The sequence below is a fragment of the Jaculus jaculus genome, chromosome 1 (assembly GCF_020740685.1).
Source record: "Jaculus jaculus isolate mJacJac1 chromosome 1, mJacJac1.mat.Y.cur, whole genome shotgun sequence".
Lineage (NCBI taxonomy): Eukaryota > Metazoa > Chordata > Mammalia > Rodentia > Dipodidae > Jaculus > Jaculus jaculus.
The window spans coordinates 66112352-66130450 of NC_059102.1; the positions used below are offsets into that span (position 1 = coordinate 66112352).

The following is an 18099-nucleotide window of genomic DNA, read 5'->3' on the forward strand; positions in this document are numbered from 1 at the left end:
CAGGGGCCTGTTTCAGAGACAGGGCTAGGAAGAAAATTATTCAATCCAGATTGGGATATCTTCCATGAATTATAGCCGAACCAAAATGCTGAAAACGAGTTTGTCTGGCATTCAGGCATTTAAGAGGTGGTGCAAGCCAAGAGGGAAATAGTCTGGGGCTGTGTTTCTTGCTCAGAACATCTGTATTTTATCTGGCGTCCAGATGATGAAGAGGTGCAGGGAGCCAAGAGTCAGAGCCGACTTGATTCCCCAAATGATTACATGTCTCTTCAACTGGACTACGCATTTTGCAAGCAAAAATCAGACTTTGATTGTTTCCCTTTGTCAAAGCACCACACCCACCCCTCTACTTTTTTCTGCAATCATAATGTAATGTTTTTGAAGAGAGGCAGGATTTATTCCATTTGGGGGTTTCACACTAATAAGGGATTCGGGAAGCAGATGAGAATGTTTCTCATGGCTGGACAAAAGCAATAAAGTCAATGACATAGCTGCACTTTTCCATTTCTATGATCTATGAAATAAGACATGCAGAGCATTAACAAAGAGAAAAACGTTTATTCACTGAGCAAGGTGAGGCCACGGCACCGCTTCCCCTGCACAGCTGAAGGAACAAAATGGATAGTAAATGGGAAATGCATTCCCTAGAGCCTTGAGAGGACTGGAGCCAATGCCCCCATCTTCCCCTGCCTTCTTCCCCTTGAAATGAGGTCAGGAGTGTAATAGGAGAGTGGAGGGTTCCACGGAGCAAGCACTAAGCAGCCACACCTTTCACATGATGGAAAGCAGATTTCAGTCATTCTGGGTCAATTTAGAGGAAGCTAAGACAAATTACAGTTTGTTTATGAAAGAATGGAGCTGCCTAGGTGATACCAGCAAGGTTTTCATTGTTTATTGTTTTGCTTTGTTAAATGGACTCAGTTTCTGGTAGGAAATGAAGGATGGCACAAACTTTACCCCACTAGTACACTCCTACTGCTCCCCAAAGAAAGCTCTCTGATTGTGCTCATACCCAAAGATAATGCCCACCCCATGAGCTCAGGCCAGGGCATGCTAGAACACCCTCGGAACAAAGCCCCAGGTGGGTTCACTGAACTCCTTTGCTAATCCTGTGGCCAGTCACAATAACAGTGGCAGCAGCAATGAGAGACTCCTCTTTCTTTGTCAACTATTAAGAGAATGGAAACACACTGCCCACTGCTCCACACATCAGCCATGCCTGTCAAGCCTTCCAGCTCAAACCAGAAAGCTCCAAAGATGGCCACTCCCCATGCTCTTGCAGCCACCAGACCTGCATAAACACTCCGATCAGCCCAGGTCCTCAGGCCACTCACAAATGTATTATGAAGATTACCTAGTCCAGTGTTCCTAAATGACAGGCATAAAACCATACTAAAACAGGCCACCAGAGGCTTTGGCAGTGGCTCAGGTGGCACACAAACCAGAATGGTGGGCAATGTCCAGGTGCTGCAGAGTATGGCTGACATGAGTCGCTGGGTTCAGAAGCCATTGCTGGGAATGGACATAGTTTCCTCTGCCACTGTGAAAGCATTCAGATCATCTTAAGTGGTGTTCCCCCTGGCTCTCTGGAAAGTGCTAGGGGTCGTTTCTGAAAGTTCCCCATCCTACCTTGTTGCCTCATTGATTAGAACCAGGTTGTAGCAGACTCTGATTATAGATTCTGATGGAAGTCTAATCTCCAAAGTACAGGCTTGGTGAATTGACTCCTTTATCTTTGACCACATCCTAACAATTCATCACTAGCCTGTCTTTTGATCTTAATTCATAGGCTCTGAAAAAGACTGGAATCCCTGAGTCAATCACAAACACTAGAAAGCCACATGTTTGGCAGGGGGAAGTGAATCTCAATTGTGGGGAGATGTGTTGTGTAACAGGAACTGAACTAGAGAAGACTCTAAAGACGACATAGAAACCCAGTTTTTAGAAAGACTTGACACATCTGTGTATATCCTTCATGTGCAAAGAAGGATGCCCTTTTAAGTTACCCAAGCTGAATGTGGAGGGCAGAAACCAAAAGCCATTGGTAGATAATAAAACATTAGGGTCCAAAGAACAATTTGTATTGGCTAACACTGATTGTTGGACATCCAGGAACTTTATAAGTGTACTATTAAGCCATTGACAACTTGAAATTGGTTATGGTAGAAGTATTTACACCACAGAAATTGGCAATGCTACAAATCAAGTTTATTGTTTTCTAAGTAGCTGTTGTGCCAACATACCACCACTTTGACTTCTCTCAAACTACTTTAAAACTTGCTTCAAAATCTCTATTGCAAGTGGGGAAGACCTAGAAACTAGGGTATGGTTCAACAGTAGCACAGGTGCCCAGCAAGCACAAGGCCCTGGATTAGATCCTCAGCACTACAAGATAGTAGTAGTACTAATAATAGTAACTCCAGAGACAAAAAGACATGAATTCAAATCCTGACTTACGTTTACTGCCAAAATGACCTTAAGCAAGTTACTCTGAGCCCCAGTTTTCTCATCTATAAAGTAAGAGCATGAAGCCACTTCACACAGTTCTCTTGAAAATCAAAAGTATATACTTACATTAAAAGTCAGGCCAAGAGGATACTTAATAGGTTGATATTGTATATATGTAATTACAATGATTGTAATGGGGAGGTAATATGATGGAGAATGGAATTTCAAATAGGAAAGTGTAGGGGTGGGGAGGGAGGGAATTACCATGAGATATATTTTATAATTATGGAAAATGTTAACAAAAATTAAAAAAAAAAAAAGTCAGGCCAGGCGTAGTGGTGCACACCTTTAATCCCAGCACTCTATAGGCAGAGGTGGGAGGATCATTGTGAGTTCAAGGCTACCCTGAGACTACACAGTGAATTCCAGGTTAACCTGGGCTAGAGTGAAACCCTACCTCAAAAAGCCAAAAATAGGTAGCTTCCCTATCGCTTTGACCTGATCCAGGTTTTCCACTTGAAATGCTAGTTCCCTTTCAAAACAGCACTCCCTAGCTCATAAAAGAAAACAATTTGCAGTGATTGGAGGAGTCCTAAAGCATAAACTGGTCTAGAAAAATGAGTTCCAGAAAGAAGTCAGATAATGAGCTGTCAGGATGCTCACTGTCACATATGTAGGTGTAAGTGACCCCACATCTACATGTCCATATATCCATAAATCCATACCAGCATGGGAAGTCTGTGTGCCCAAGAAGAAGATATTTTCAGGTGGTGGGGTTATAGGTAAAGGTTTTCTTCTCCTTTTTCATTAAAAAAAAACTTTATTTTTTTAATAAAAAAGAAGCTGTATCCACATCTTTGGTGAAGAGCCTGCTGCAGGAACGACGAAGGTGGAAGGTTCAAATCAAAAGAGGTAACAGGGAAACAGGGAGGAGATCCTCACCATCCCAAATCCACCTCCATGGCATAGAAACAAACCCCAGGAGCTGGGATGTTGGGCAAGGGGGACCCCAAGTTGTAAGAGAAAAATAGAAAGGGAAAGGCCACAGACATAAAGAGTCAGATGAGCACCAGGGGAATCCGAGGAATCAGCAGTGAATAGTTCTGTAATATGTTTGTTAGCCTTCAGCAAAAAAGTCACTTGGAGCTGAAGCTGGGGTTGCAGCTCTGTGGTAAAGCACTTGCCCAGCAACCAAAAGGCCTAAGGTTCAATCCACAGTATTACAAAAACAAACAAACAAAAAGACTCTATTCTTGCAGATGTTTGATAGGCTGAAGAAACTATTTTTGTCTTCCAGTCACCATGGCATTATATGAACTAGCAAATGATAGACAAGAAATGAAGTGTGACATGCCTATAGTGGAACACTACGGAACTCTCAAGTGAATGAGGTGGTTGCTCATGTGCTGACGAAGCATACCATCCAAGATATAATAAGTTTTTTTTAATAATTTTTTGTTACTTTCTATTTATTTATTTGATAGTGACAGAGAGAGAAAGAGGCAGAGAGAGAGAGAGAGAGAGAGAGAGAGAGAGAATGGGCATGCCAGGGCCTCCAGACACTGCAAACGAACTCCAGACACGTGCACCCCTTTGTGCATCTGGCTAATGTGGGTCCTGGGGAGTCGAGCCTTGAACCGGGGTCCTTAGGCTTCACAGACAAGCACTTAACCACTAAGCCATCTCTCCAGCCCCATAATAAGTTTTTAAAGAGAAAGTGGTACCTGACCACAAGCAGAGTGGTACACAACCCACTCACTCGAAGGCTGAGGCAGGAGGATCATGAGTGCAAGGCCAGCCAGCTATGTAGCAAGATTCTGTTTTGGAAAGGAAAAAAAAATTAAAGGCAAAATGATAAGCAGTGTGAATAAGTAGAGTCTATAGATTTGGTTTGTATTTACAAAGACATAGAAGGGGATTGGGAGGCAGACTTGACAGACTATGCCTGCCTGCATTGTAGATTATGTGATCATTAATTATTAACTAAAAAGTAAATAAAATAAAATAGACCCTTGGCTTCCTATGGTTTAGTCATCCTCACTTGAATATTCCTTTCCTGGTTGAAGACATTTCCTAGCTTTATCTTCTTCTTTGTTATCAATCCTATCAAATCTGTAATTTCTGGAGTGGAAAAAAATTGCAACTGTGGACTTCCGGTTAAGATGGCGGCGTAGGTACCACGCCAAAGCAGCCTGGGGGGGAAAAAAGACCAAAAAAACTCAGCAAAATACACACTTTTATGAAAAAGTGAGGTGTATAGGAAATTGAAGCGGCAGCAGAGAAGTAGAAGAGTTCCAGAGCGTCCAGAGCCCGCACAGGCGGGAAAAGCGGCTCTGGCAGCTCGGCCAACCGCCGCGCCCGGGGCGCACCAGAAAACCGCCAGACTCGGCTCGAGCCGCAGGAAAAGCCAGGTGCGGGAGCTTTCCCTCACACTGCGCTCTCCGCAACTCAGGAAACGTGAGGGGAGAGCGGCAGCGAGCAGTGGAGGAGCAGACCGCGGGGTAGAAGAACGCTTGGAGCAGCGAGAGAACCAGAGCAGCCGCGGCTCCCTCCCCTCCCCCACTGCCTGAGCCCAGCTCCAGCGAACAGAACAGCAGCCCAGGAACTGGCCATGCCAACAGTGGGACCCAAGCAGGAGCAGAGTTCGGCAGCAACATCAGCGGCTCCAGCACTGGTAACAGCGGCCCCAGCAGCAGCAGACCCAGGAGTGGCAGCAGCGGAAGACTCGGCAGCAGCAGCTTCAGGGGGAGCAGCGGCACTGGACACAGCAGCAGCAGCTTCAGCAGCAGTGGTGGCTCCAGCAGTGGCAGCTACAGCAGCAGGAGAGGCAGCAGCAGCTGTGGGTCCAGCAGCAACACCTTCAGCAGCAGTGGCTACAGCCCAGCAGGGGCAGCTTGAGCAGCAGAAGTTCCTGCAGCCGAAGGTGCTGATCTGCAGGGCCACACTTGCCAGGCTTGGTTTGCCCCGCAGGAAAAGCAAGTGCCCAGCTCCAGAAATCAGAACAGCAGCCCGATGGCCCAGGCAGCAACTTGACTGAGACCAAAATCATCCAAGGTAACTGGGATTGCACCAGGGAAGGATCTCACTTGGTCGCAAGCTGACTTGGATCCCTCAACAGACCAGAAATCTTAACCTCTTTGTTGATAGAGGATCTGGTCGTTATAACAACTACTCTTGCATACATACTTGGGGCTGTTTTTGATTGAATGTGTACAGTGTTTAGTTAAATTTTAGAATCTACCTGTATTTTATTCCACTCAGCCTGCTTGAATACTCCTATAGCAGGGAAACTCAACCCCTAAGAATATCTTTGTAGATACTCTGAGAGTCTTAAGAGCCACACCTAACACCTTAAGGTCCTACCCTGAAAATATATTACATCAAATCAATTGATACAGCTAAGAATACACAGCTAGCTAGAAAATCCAAGCATTAACTTAATCCAAGATGCAAAAATATATACATTATAACACAAGAAACACTAAACAGCAAGACGATATAAACCCACCTAAAAGTATTAATGCATCAGAAATGTCCTCCAGTGAGAAAGAGTTAGAGGAAATGCCTGAGAAAGAGGTCAAAAGAATGATTGTAAATATGTTCAAAGAAGTCAGACAACAAATCAAAGGAGTCAAAGAGGAACTTAAAGAGGAAATCAAAGGAATCAAAGAAGATGCAGGACACCAATTTCATGAAATAAAGAAGGCAATACAAGACATAAATAAGGAAATAGAAATAATAAAGAAAAACCAGTCAGAATTACTAGCAATGAAGAACACAGTTAATGAAATAAAAAACTCTGTAGAAAATCTCACCAGTAGAATGGATGAGGGACAGGACAGAATATCTAACCTAGAAGACCAGGTGGCAGACCTAATGCAGTCCAACAAAGAGAAAGACAAACTTATAGAAAAGTATGAGTGGGAATTTCAAGATATTCGGGACACTATGAAAAGATCCAATATAAGAATTCAGGGCAGAGTAGAAGGAGAAGAACTCCACTCCAGAGGCATAGTAGGCATCTTCAACAAAATGATAGAAGAAAATTTCCCCCAAATTGGGAAAGAGGTGCCAATGCAGATACAGGAAGCCTTTAGAACCCCAGCCAGACAAAACATGGAAAGAACCTCTCCTCGCCATATTATAATCAAACTCCCAAACACACACACCAAAGAAAAAATATTGCAAGCAGTTAGAGAGAAAAATCAAGTTACCTACAAAAGCAAGCCCATCAGGATTACAGCAGATTATTCAACACAAACTTTTAAAGCCGGAAGGGCTTGGAGTGATATATTCCAAGTTCTGAAAGATAACAACTGTCAACCAAGGTTACTTTATCCTGCAAAGTTATCCATTCAAATAGATGGAGAAATAAAGACATTCCATGACAAAAGCAGGTTAAAGGAGTATTTGAAGACAAAACCAGCTCTACAGAAAATACTTGACAGAATCCTCCATGCTGAAGAAAAGGAAAAGCACACATATAAGGAACCTAGAAAAAACAAGCAATACTCAAATACTAGTTAACAGAAGAGAGCGCAGGTAAAACCAGAAACACACACACACACACAAAAATGGCACATAAAAATACACACCTTTCAATAATATCTCTTAATATCAATGGCCTCAATGCCCCAACAAAAAGACATAGATTTGCAGTCTGGGTTAAAAAGCAGGATCCTACAATTTGTTGTCTCCAAGAAACTCACCTTCCTACAAAGGATAGACATTATCTTAGGGTGAAAGGTTGGAAGATGGTGTTTCAAGCAAATGGGCCTAGAAAACAAGCAGGGGTTGCTATCCTAATATCAGACAGGGTAGACTTTAGTCCAACGTTAGTCAAGAAAGATAAGGAAGGTCACTTTATATTGATTAAGGGCACACTCCAACAGGAGGACATTACAATCCTAAACATATATGCACCTAACATGGGGGCTCGCAAGTTCGTCAAACAAACACTATTAGAACTAAGGTCACAAATAATACCAAACACAGTGGTGGTGGGTGACTTTAACACCCCACTCTCATCAATTGACAGGTCATCCCGGGAAAGAATAAACAGAGAGGCATCTGGACTAAATTAGGTCATAGAAGGAATGGACTTAACAGATATATACAGGACATTTCATCCAAAGGCTGCAGAATATACATTCTTTTCAGCAGCACATGGAACATTCTCTAAAATAGACCATATATTAGGACACAAAGCAAATCTTAACAAATTCAGGAAAATTGAAATAATTCCTTGCATTCTATCTGACCACAATGGAATTAAACTACAAATCAGTAGCAAGAAAGGCTATAGAGAATACACAAAATCATGGAAACTAAACAATACACTACTAAATGATGAATGGGTCAATGAAGAAATCAAAAAGGAAATCAAAAAATTTATAGAGTCAAATGATAATGAAAACACAACATACCAAAATCTCTGGGACACAATGAAGGCAGTTCTAAGAGGTAAATTTATAGCCTTAAGTGCCTATATTTAGAAATTAGAAAGGTCGCAAGTAAATGACCTAATGCTACACCTTAAAGCCTTGGAAAAAGAAGAACAAGGCAAACCAAAAATCAGTAGACGGGAAGAAATAATAAAGATTAGGACAGAAATTAATGAAACAGAAACAAAAAGAACAATCCAAAGAATTAATGAAACAAAGAGTTGGTTCTTTGAAAGGATAAACAAGATTGATAAACCCTTAGCAAATCTGACCTAAAGAAAGAGAGAAGAGACACAAATTAATAAAATCAGAGATGAACAAGGTAACATCACAACAGATTCCAGAGAAATTCAAAAAATCATAGGGACATACTATAAAAGCATATACTCCACAAATTATGAAAATCTGAAAGAAATGGATGATTTCCTTGATCTATATGACCTACCTAAATTAAATCAAAATGAGATTAATCACTTAAATAGACCTATAACAAACATGTAGATCCGAACAGTTATCAATAATCTCCCAACTAAAAAAAGCCCAGGCCCAGATGGATTCACTGCTGAATTTTACCAGACTTTTAAGGAAGAGCTGACACCATTGCTTCTTAAGCTTTTCCAGGAAATAGAAAAAGAAGGAATTCTACCAAACTCCTTCTATGAGGCCAGCATCACCCTGATACCAAAACCAGGCAAAGATAGAACCAAAAAAGAAAATTACAGACCAATCTCCCTCATGAACATAGATGCAAAAATTCTCAACAAAATATTGGCAAACAGAATACAAGAATATATCAAAAAGATCATTCACCCTGACCAAGTAGGCTTTATCCCAGAGATGCAGGGATGATTCAACATACACAAATCTATAAATGTAATACATTACATAAACGGGTTGAAGGACAAAAATCACATGATCATCTCATTAGATGCAGAGAAAGCATTTGACAAAATCCAACATCCCTTCATAATAAAAGTCCTACAGAGACTGGGAATAGAAGGAACATATCTCAATATAATAAAGGCTATTTATGATAAGCCTACAGCCAACATATTACTGAATGGGGAAAAACTGGAAGCTTTTCCACTAAAATCAGGGACAAGACAAGGGTGTCCACTGTCCCCACTTTTATTTAATATAGTTTTGGAAGTCTTAGCCATAGCAATAAGGCAAGAGACACACATAAAAGGGATACAAATGGGAAAGGAAGAGATCAAGTTATCATTATTTGCAGATGACATGATTCTATACAAAAAGGACCCTAAAGACTCTACTAGCAAGCTGTTAGAGCTGATCAAAACCTACAGCAATGTAGCAGGATACTAAATAAATACACAGAAATCAGTAGCCTTCATATATGCTAACAACAAACACTCAGAGGATGAAATCAGAAAATCACTCCCATTCACAATTGCATCAAAAAAAATAAAGTACCTTGGAATAAACCTAACCAAGGAAGTAAAGAATCTCTACAATGAGAACTTTAAAACACTCAAGCGAGAAATTGCAGAAGACACTAGAAAGTGGAGAAACATCCCTTGTTCCTGGATTGGAAGAATCAATATTGTGAAAATGGCAATCTTACCTAAAGCAATCTACACATTTAATGCAATCCCTATCAAAATTCCAAAGGCTTTCTTCATGGAAATAGAAAAAACAATCCAAAAATTCATTTGGAATCACAAAAAACCTCGAATATCTAAAATAATACTGAGCAGCAAAAAAGAGGCTGGTGGTATCACCATACCTGATTTTAACCTATACTACAGAGCCATAGTAACAAAAACAGCATGGTACTGGCACAAAAACAGACATGTCGATCAGTGGAACAGAATAGAGGACCCAGATGTAAGCCCAAGTAGCTATAGCCACCTGATATTCGATAAAAATGCCAAAAATACTCATTGGAGAAGAGACAGCCTCTTCAGCAAATGGTGTTTTGAAAACTGGATATATATCTGCAGAAGGATGAAAATAGATTCTTCTCTCTCTCCATGCACAAGAATTAAGTCCAAATGGATTAAAGACCTTAACATCAGACCTGAAACTCTGAAACTGCTAGAGGAAAAGGTAGGGGAAACCCTTCAACATATTGGTCTTGGCAAAGACTTTCTGAATACAACCCCAATTGCTCAGGCAACAAAACCACAGATTAACCACTGGGACCTAATGAAATTACAAAGATTTTGCACCGCAAAGGACACAGTGAAAAAAGCAAAGAGGCAACCTACAGAATGGGAAAAAATCTTCGCCAGCTATATATCTGATAGAGGATTAATATCTAGGATATACAAAGAACTCACAAAGTTAAATAATAAGGAATCAAACAAGCCAATCAAAAAATGGGCTACGGAGCTAAATAGAGAGTTCTCAAAGAAAGAAATATGAATGGCATATAAGCATCTAAAAAAATGTTCTACGTCACTAGTCATCAGGGAAATGCAGATTAAAACTACATTGAGATTCCATCTCACTCCTGTGAGATTGGCCACCATCATGAAAACAAATGATCATAAATGTTGGCAGGGATGTGGAAAAAAAGGAACCCTTCTGCACTGCTGGTGGGAATGCAATCTGGTCCAGCCATTGTGGAAAACAGTGTGGAGGTTCCTAAAACAGCTAGAGATTGATCTACCATATGACCCAGCTATAGCACTCCTAGGCATATATCCAAAAGACTCATCACATTTCCTTAGAAGTACGTGCTCAACCATGTTTATTGCTGCTCAATTTATAATAGCTGGGAAATGGAACCAGCCTAGATGTCCCTCAACTGATGAGTGGATAATGAAGATGTGGCACATTTATACAATGGAGTTCTACTCAGCGGTAAAGAAAAATGAAGTTATGAAATTTGCAGAAAAATGGATGGACCTGGAAAGTATTATACTAAGTGAGGTAACCCAGACCCAGCAAGCCAAGCGCCACATGTTCTCTCTCATATGTGGATCCTAGCTACAGATGACTGGGCTTCTGCGTGAGAATGAAAATACTTAGTAGCAGAGGCCAGTAAGTTAAAAAGGAGACATAAAGGGTAGAGAAAGGAAGAGGGGAGGATACTTAATAGATTGATATTGTATATATGTAATTACAATGATTGTAATGGGGAGGTAATATGATGGAGAATGGAATTTCAAATGGGAAAGTGTGGGGGTGGGGAGGGAGGGAATTACCATGGGATATATTTTATAATCATGGAAAATGTTAATAAAAATTAAAAAAAAAATTAAAAAGAAGAGCTTTAAGTAATTAAAAAATCTACATAAAACTGAAAAAAAAATGGAACTGTGAACAAAGTCAAAAATTATTTATTGAAGCCAGGTGTGGTGGCGCATGCCTTTAATCCCAGCACTCGGGAGGCAGAGGTAGGAGCACTTCCATGAGTTCAAGACCACCCTGAGACTCCATAGTGAATACCAGGTCAGCCTGGGTTAGAGTGAGACCCTACCTCAAAAAAACAAAAAAATGTATATATTTGTTGAGATTATATCACTATCTGTTTCTTTTTGGTTTTGCTAGTATTTATTTATTTATTTGTGTATTTATTTATTTATTTTTGGAAGCAGGATCTCACTCTAGTCCTAACTGACCTGAAAAGTCACGAAGTAGCTAGACTTTCATCAATCTCTAGGCTAGCCTCTTACTTTAGCCTCCTCTATGCTGGGATTAAAGGCATGTGCCAGCACACCCAGCAATCCACTATCTCTTATAATGGAGTCTAGCTAGGGATGCAGTTACTGCTTAATTCCTCTGATCTGTTTGTATAGAGCCTCCTCTGCTGGACATATGGTGGCATTACGCAATTCTATGCCAAGTAGATGCAGTTAAAATAGCAAACTGCCAGAATGCCAAAACTATACAATTATCTCTGTGTGGATAGCCATCACGTTATATAAACATGTGAAGAAATAAAATTCATATGTTTATAGGTAATATATTTTAGTATCAGCTGGATGTAGTGGTGCACACCTTTAATACCAGCACTTGGGAGACAGAGTTAGAAAGAAAGATCGCTGTGAGCTTGAGGCCAGCCTGGGACTACAGAGTGAATTCCAGGTCAGTCTGGGCTAGAGTGAGACCCTACCTCAAAAATCCCCCCCCGCCAGGAAGGGCTGAAGGGATGGCTTAGTGGTGAAGGCATTTGCCTACAAAGCCAAAGGAGCCAGGTTCTATTCCAAGGACCCACGTTAGCCAGATGTACAAGGTGCCTCACACATCTGGAGTTCATTTGCAGTGGCTGGAAGTCCTGGTGAGCCTATTCTCTGTGTGTGTGTATCAAATAAAAATAAAGAATATTTAATTTTTTTTAAATTACCCCCAGGAAAAATGCTTTTTTTAGTATCAAAAGAAGTACATCCAAGGAAAGTCAGTGTGGCCCAAACACAGCTTGTCCTAGCTCTGTGTGCCATTCCTAGAGACACGTCTCTCAGTCACTCAGGGCACCTCGGCATGATGTCGTCCTGCTGCTGCTTCTCATGCTCAGGTGCTGTCACCAGCTGAGAGAGGCCCAGGAACACAATCGGCCATGCTGGGAGGCATGTAGACCGCCTATGTGACACTTGTGGCTGCAGGCTCTGCACAGGCGAAGTCAGCTCTTAGCAGGTGCCCCTCCCCCAAGGGAAACATCAGTCAACCACCAGCCTTGATCATATACCGGAAAGCCAGGACAAACGTTTCTCTCCAAACTAGGGAAAAAATTCATTCATGCATCATGGCAACAGGAGTAATTAATCATTTATACATATGTGTGTATGTGTTATATATGTATATCACTATATATGTACTACACATGTGTGTGCATGTGTATCAACGTTTTTTGTTTATATCTATCTGATTTCCACCCTAGTGCCCTCTACAACAGGATTCAGTAGCTTTATAACCATAACAGAAATGATAGAATCTAAGCCTGGTATCCTGGTGTCGGTCTCACTGTGTAATAAGCAGAAAGGGAATGGGGAATAAACAAGGTTTCAGCAATGGGGTAGGGGAGTGACAACTGGGAGAGAAGAAAGGAAGCAGATAGTTACCATTACTGAGCGACTGTCTTATGTCCTTGTCACACATTGTCTCATATAGCTACACAGCAATCCAACAAGGGAGGTGCCATTTTCTCTCATTTTAGAGACATGGAAAGTAGGACTCTGAGAGTTTAATTACTGTATCCATGGTTACCCTGTGCCACACAGCTGGGATCAGAAGGCAGGTGTGAGTGGGGAGCCACCTATGCCAGACTAACTCCTAGGAAGAGAAAAGGGGAATGAAAAGGAGGGAAAGAGCAGAGAAGAAGGGTGGTAGAAGGGAGTCCTATGATATCAACAATGGAGGCCCCTGCCCTTCAGATCACTGGGTCAGAGCCAACCCTGTTTTTCTAAATTCCACCTGTAGGAGGCAGGCTGCTTCCTTCATCAGTCAGGATCTCAATATGAATTGACTGAGTGGTGTCAGTGAGACTGCTTTGTATGCTTGAGATTGTCCCATGTGATTGCCAAGATGACTTCCTGGAAATGTCTGCCATCAAGAGCTGTTGGAGGGAGAGGGATGGGGGAGAGGACCTGTGTACTATCTTTGAAGTTAGGGGTGCATTCACCTGGAAAACCATCAAAAACATGAACAATGAGAAAGCCCACGTGTGGGTTGATTATTTTGAAATTTAACAATGTCTTGGGACTAACTTAAAGTGATTTAAATTTAAATAGCAGTCTACAGTGATTGCTCTGCAGGACACAAGGACTCAAGCATTGACCAATAACCAAAGCTGCAAACACAGACAAGCAGAAACTCATACCCATACCTTTTGAACATGTGAAGCGAGTATAATTTGTTACTTCAAATATCCTTATAGTATTTATAACTATCCAGTGAGATCCACATTCTCTGTACCTGCAAGGCTACAAAGAGTGTCTTTCCAGTGAAAGAGTAAATGAAAAATAAAGGAATACCGGGTCTACCTAGTAGCAATAAGCAATTGACAACAATTAGCTAACGTAAAAGCAGAAGGAGTCCCCTGGGGTAGAAAAGGATCTGAGGTTACCCATGAGGCCTTTTCCAGCACTGTAACACTATACACTCATATATATGTACTTTTTTATGTGGGTCATAGTCTTGTATCCCCTCATTCCTGGTCTCCATTTCCCTAAGGGCTCTCCTCAATAAGCACTGTGGAGCTCACTTGGTGGGGTCATTAAGGCCAAGTCTGACTTGTTTCTTGCCCATACAGATGTGCCTTGTCATCCTTCTTGTCAAACCTGCAATGGATCTGAAACTCTCTGCACTTCATGTCCAAAAGGTCAGTGTTGTGGTGAGGGGGAGGGGAATGGCAGTGGCCCAGGCAGTTCACTGTCATCTGTCTGTCATTTCTGTATGTCTTTGGCATAGTACAAGTGATCTTTCTACAAAAAGGTACCATCACAAAGGATTCTGTGAAGACACAGACAGGGACATAAGCACTGAGCAATAATAAAAATTGGACTTTCAAGGACAAAGAAATGTTTCTCTTTCCAAAGTATGATGAAGTTTGAGTTAGCTTGGCCACAGAATTTGCCAAAATCTATGGGTACTTTATAATTTTACAGAATCCTTTGTTCTTTTAAAAATTCATTATCTAGGGCTAGAGAGATGGCTCAGCAGTTAAGACACTTGTCTGCAAAGCCTAACAACTCAGGTTCAGTTCCTCAGTAAAGCCAGATGCACAAAGTGGTGGATGCATTTGTTTGCAAAGGCCCTGGTGTGCCCATTACCTCTCCTTCACATACACTCTCCTTTCAAATAGATAAAACATTAAAATAATAAAATGCACTATTTAAAACAAAAGAAAAGGTAAAGGATATGAGTGAGCGTGAAAGCACTGCATGTGGACTGGAGAGATGACTCAGCAGGGAAAGGTGCTTGCTGATAAAGCTGCTGGCCTGGGTTCAATTCCCCAGTGCCCACATAAAGCCACATGTTCAAAGTGTGTAAGAGCCTGGAATCCATTTGCAATGGCTAGAGGCCCTGGCATGTCCATTCACTCTATCACTCTCTCTTTCCTTCCTTCCCTTTCCCTCTCTGCTTTTAAATAAATAAATATTTTTAAAAATTAAAAAAAAAAAAACATCGCATGTAGACCGGGCATGGTGGTGCATGCCTTTAATCCCAGCACTTGGGAGGCAAAGGTAGGAGGATCGCTGTGAGTTCAAGGCCACCCTGAGACTACATAGTGAATTCCAGGTCAGCCTGGGCTAAAGTGAAACCCTACCTTGGAAAACCAAAACAACCAAACAACAACAAAAAAAACCCACTGCATGTGATTCCCTTTGTTATTGACATTCAATTTAATGGCAATGACATAACAACTCCATTATTTATCAACTTCTTCATCATTTATTAAAAAAATCAATAACATAATTTCCAAAATTAAGAGGATATCTTATTTACATGGTACATTAACATAAAGTGTTATGTTCCCACTAAAGTGATTATCATAAGAGCTATGTAGGAATGTGCAATGCTAATAGTTAACCCCCCATAAACATAGTCATTGCCTCTCATTCTCTAGAAATTTGTTCCCATTTTTATATGGGTGTCTGAAACCATGATAGCTCCAAATCTCATATATACTACATACATAGATATATATATATATATATATATATATATATATATATATATACACACACACACACATATGCCATGATAAGAGATTAGTAATACTTATAATAAAATGTAAAGTTCTAACAATAGACTGTAATAAAAGTTTTTATAGCTGGGCATGGTGGTGCACGCCTTTAATCCCAACACTTGGGAGGCATAGGTAGGAGGATCACAGTGAGTTTGAAGTCACCCTGAGACTACAGAATGAGTTCCAGGTCAGTCTGAGCTAGAGTGAGACCCTACCTTGAAAAAAAAAAAAGTTTTTATAAGTTGGGGATTTGTTTGTTTGTTTGTTTTGAAGGTAGGGTCTCACTCTGGCCCAGGCTGTCCTGGAACTCTCTCTGTAGTCTTAGACTGGCCTCAGATTCATAGCAATCCTCCTACCCTATCTCCCAAGTGTTACAACAAAAGGCATGTGCCACCGTAACTGGCCAAATTGGGAACTTTTTTATTTCTGACTTTCCACTTAATATTCTGGGCTTTGGCTGACCTCAAGCAAAAGTAAAACCACAGGTAAGGTGAAACTATTGTAGTGAGCTATGGTGCCAAAGCAGAATTGAAAATACCAAATGTATCAGTATAATTGAAAATACCAATGTATCAGAATTATGATCACATGAAAGGCTATACCTAAAGACTAAAATAGTATATCTTGGAACTGTTGAGGTGATTAAAAAACTAATAACAATACCTACTTTTATCCATTAAACATAAGTAGGAGATGGAACAGCCACTGGAGGGGAAGGAGACTGGGGAAGTTGCTGCCCTTTACCGTCATCATTGATGGGCATGGGAAGCGGGAGAGGGGGCTGAGGAGCTGCTCACGCCACGAGACAGGACTTAGCAGCTGGGCAAGGAAAGCACTGCGTAATCAGCAGCTAGTACCAGACCAGAGTAAAGGAAGTAGTGAAAAAAATGTTGTCAGTTTTCTTTCCAAATATTTAGCTCATGCTGGAGGAGTGCGCACCACTAGTCAATATTTTTAAAGCATAATCTAAGTGTTCCAAATACCTGGGCTTTGAAAGGGTTACAGAAACCACTGAGGGTGTCCGTTCTCTGAGCAGTGTATATGCCATAGCAGACAGTGATGGCTGTTTTGCCCTCTTTCCTGGACTTCTAGGTGCATTCCTATGGTTGCAGTCCTGTGTGTCCTCCTGTCCCCAAGGCACCTGGCCCTCAGTCAGGAGTGGCAGCTGTGAAAACTGTTCAGAGGACTGTGCCTCTTGCTCAGGAGCCAACCTGTGCAAAAAGTGCTTGAGCCAGCCAGACCGCTCTCTGTTCCTGTACGCAGGCATGTGCTACTCCAGGTGCCCAGAGTAAGTTTCTTCCCTCCTTTTGCTCCCTGTTCATTCTCCACCTAGCCTTAGGGGGGAGTTCCGTCCTACTCACCCAAGACACCTCTCTCTCTCCCTCTCTTCCTTTCCTCCCTTTTTCCTTCTCTCTCTTTCTCCCTCCCTCCCTCTCTCCTCCATGGCTAAAGCACCCACATAAATATACTTTGTTGACAGTCAGATATCACTGTGGACCACAACAGCTAAACCTTAAATAAGGCCAGATGCCCCTTTTCCCTGTGAATGAATTTTCTATGCATACATGTATACTTTTATAAAAATGGTTTTCAATCATGTTTTGCATAACAATGTGAACATGATCTTAGAAATCCACGGGCAGAGGCCCTCATCATTGTGTGCACTAAGCGTTCTTATACAACCCTAGATAATATAGCTCACTATACACCATGCCTCCATTTGTGTGCACTGTCCTATATGAGGTCTGTCGTTATGTGGTGCACAGCTGTTCCTTGTATGAATAATCAAGTATTATAGCTTCTTTCTTTCCACCAAAAAGCAAGATCATGATGGGAATTTTTTCTAATTTTAAGGCAGGTGAGTTATTAGTTATAAATAATAGATTATACTCTCTGCTGATTTATTGAAATCCCATGGTTTTCTCAATCCTCTTGTTTATGATTCCTTTGTTCTTCCTCCCAACCATCCCTCCTTGAGGACTTTCCAAAGAGGGGAGAAAAGAGCCAGTGGGAGGTGCACCTGCAAAATGACGTCAGAAAGCCCATGGTTGGAACTTCAGTGGCCACAAGGTCACCAACAGCCCAGTGTCATTCAAGTCTGCTCCTTAGCTTGCCCTCCTTGGTTGGCTTCTCCTGAGTTCGTCTGGCTCAGCCATGAGAGCAGCACCCCACACAACCACAACCAGAAGCAGAAAAGGGATGACTGTTCTGGTTTGTCTCTAGCTTTTACAGACAAAAAAGAGGGGGAGGGGCTGGAGAGATGGCTTAGCAGCTAAGGCACTTGCCTGCGAAGCTTAAGGACGTACGTTCAATTCCATAGTACCCACGTAAGCCAGATGCAGGAGGTGGCGCATGTGTCTGGAGTTCATTTGCAGTGGCTAGAGGTCCTGGTGTGGCCATTCTCTCTCTATGTCTGCCTATTTCTCTCTCCCTCTCTCAAATTAATTAATTAATTAATTATTTTTTAAAAGGAAGAAAAAGAGAGTGAGGGAGAAAGCTCCCTTAGACTTCCCTTCCTATTGGCATTAGCCAAAAGTATTACTTATACCT

At 41.5% G+C, this 18099-nt stretch overlaps 1 protein-coding gene across 2 annotated transcripts in view; it reads left to right on the forward strand.

The window, feature by feature from the left end:
- Positions 1-18099, forward strand: part of Pcsk5 (proprotein convertase subtilisin/kexin type 5) — a 496681-nt gene that overhangs the window by 441447 nt on the left and 37135 nt on the right. For both annotated transcript variants that reach the window (XM_045145561.1, XM_045145571.1), the window contains exons 28-30: positions 3289-3360; positions 14110-14178; positions 16642-16837. In XM_045145561.1, coding sequence (XP_045001496.1) covers positions 3289-3360; positions 14110-14178; positions 16642-16837 — 337 coding nt within the window. The remainder of the gene's footprint in view (positions 1-3288; positions 3361-14109; positions 14179-16641; positions 16838-18099) is intronic.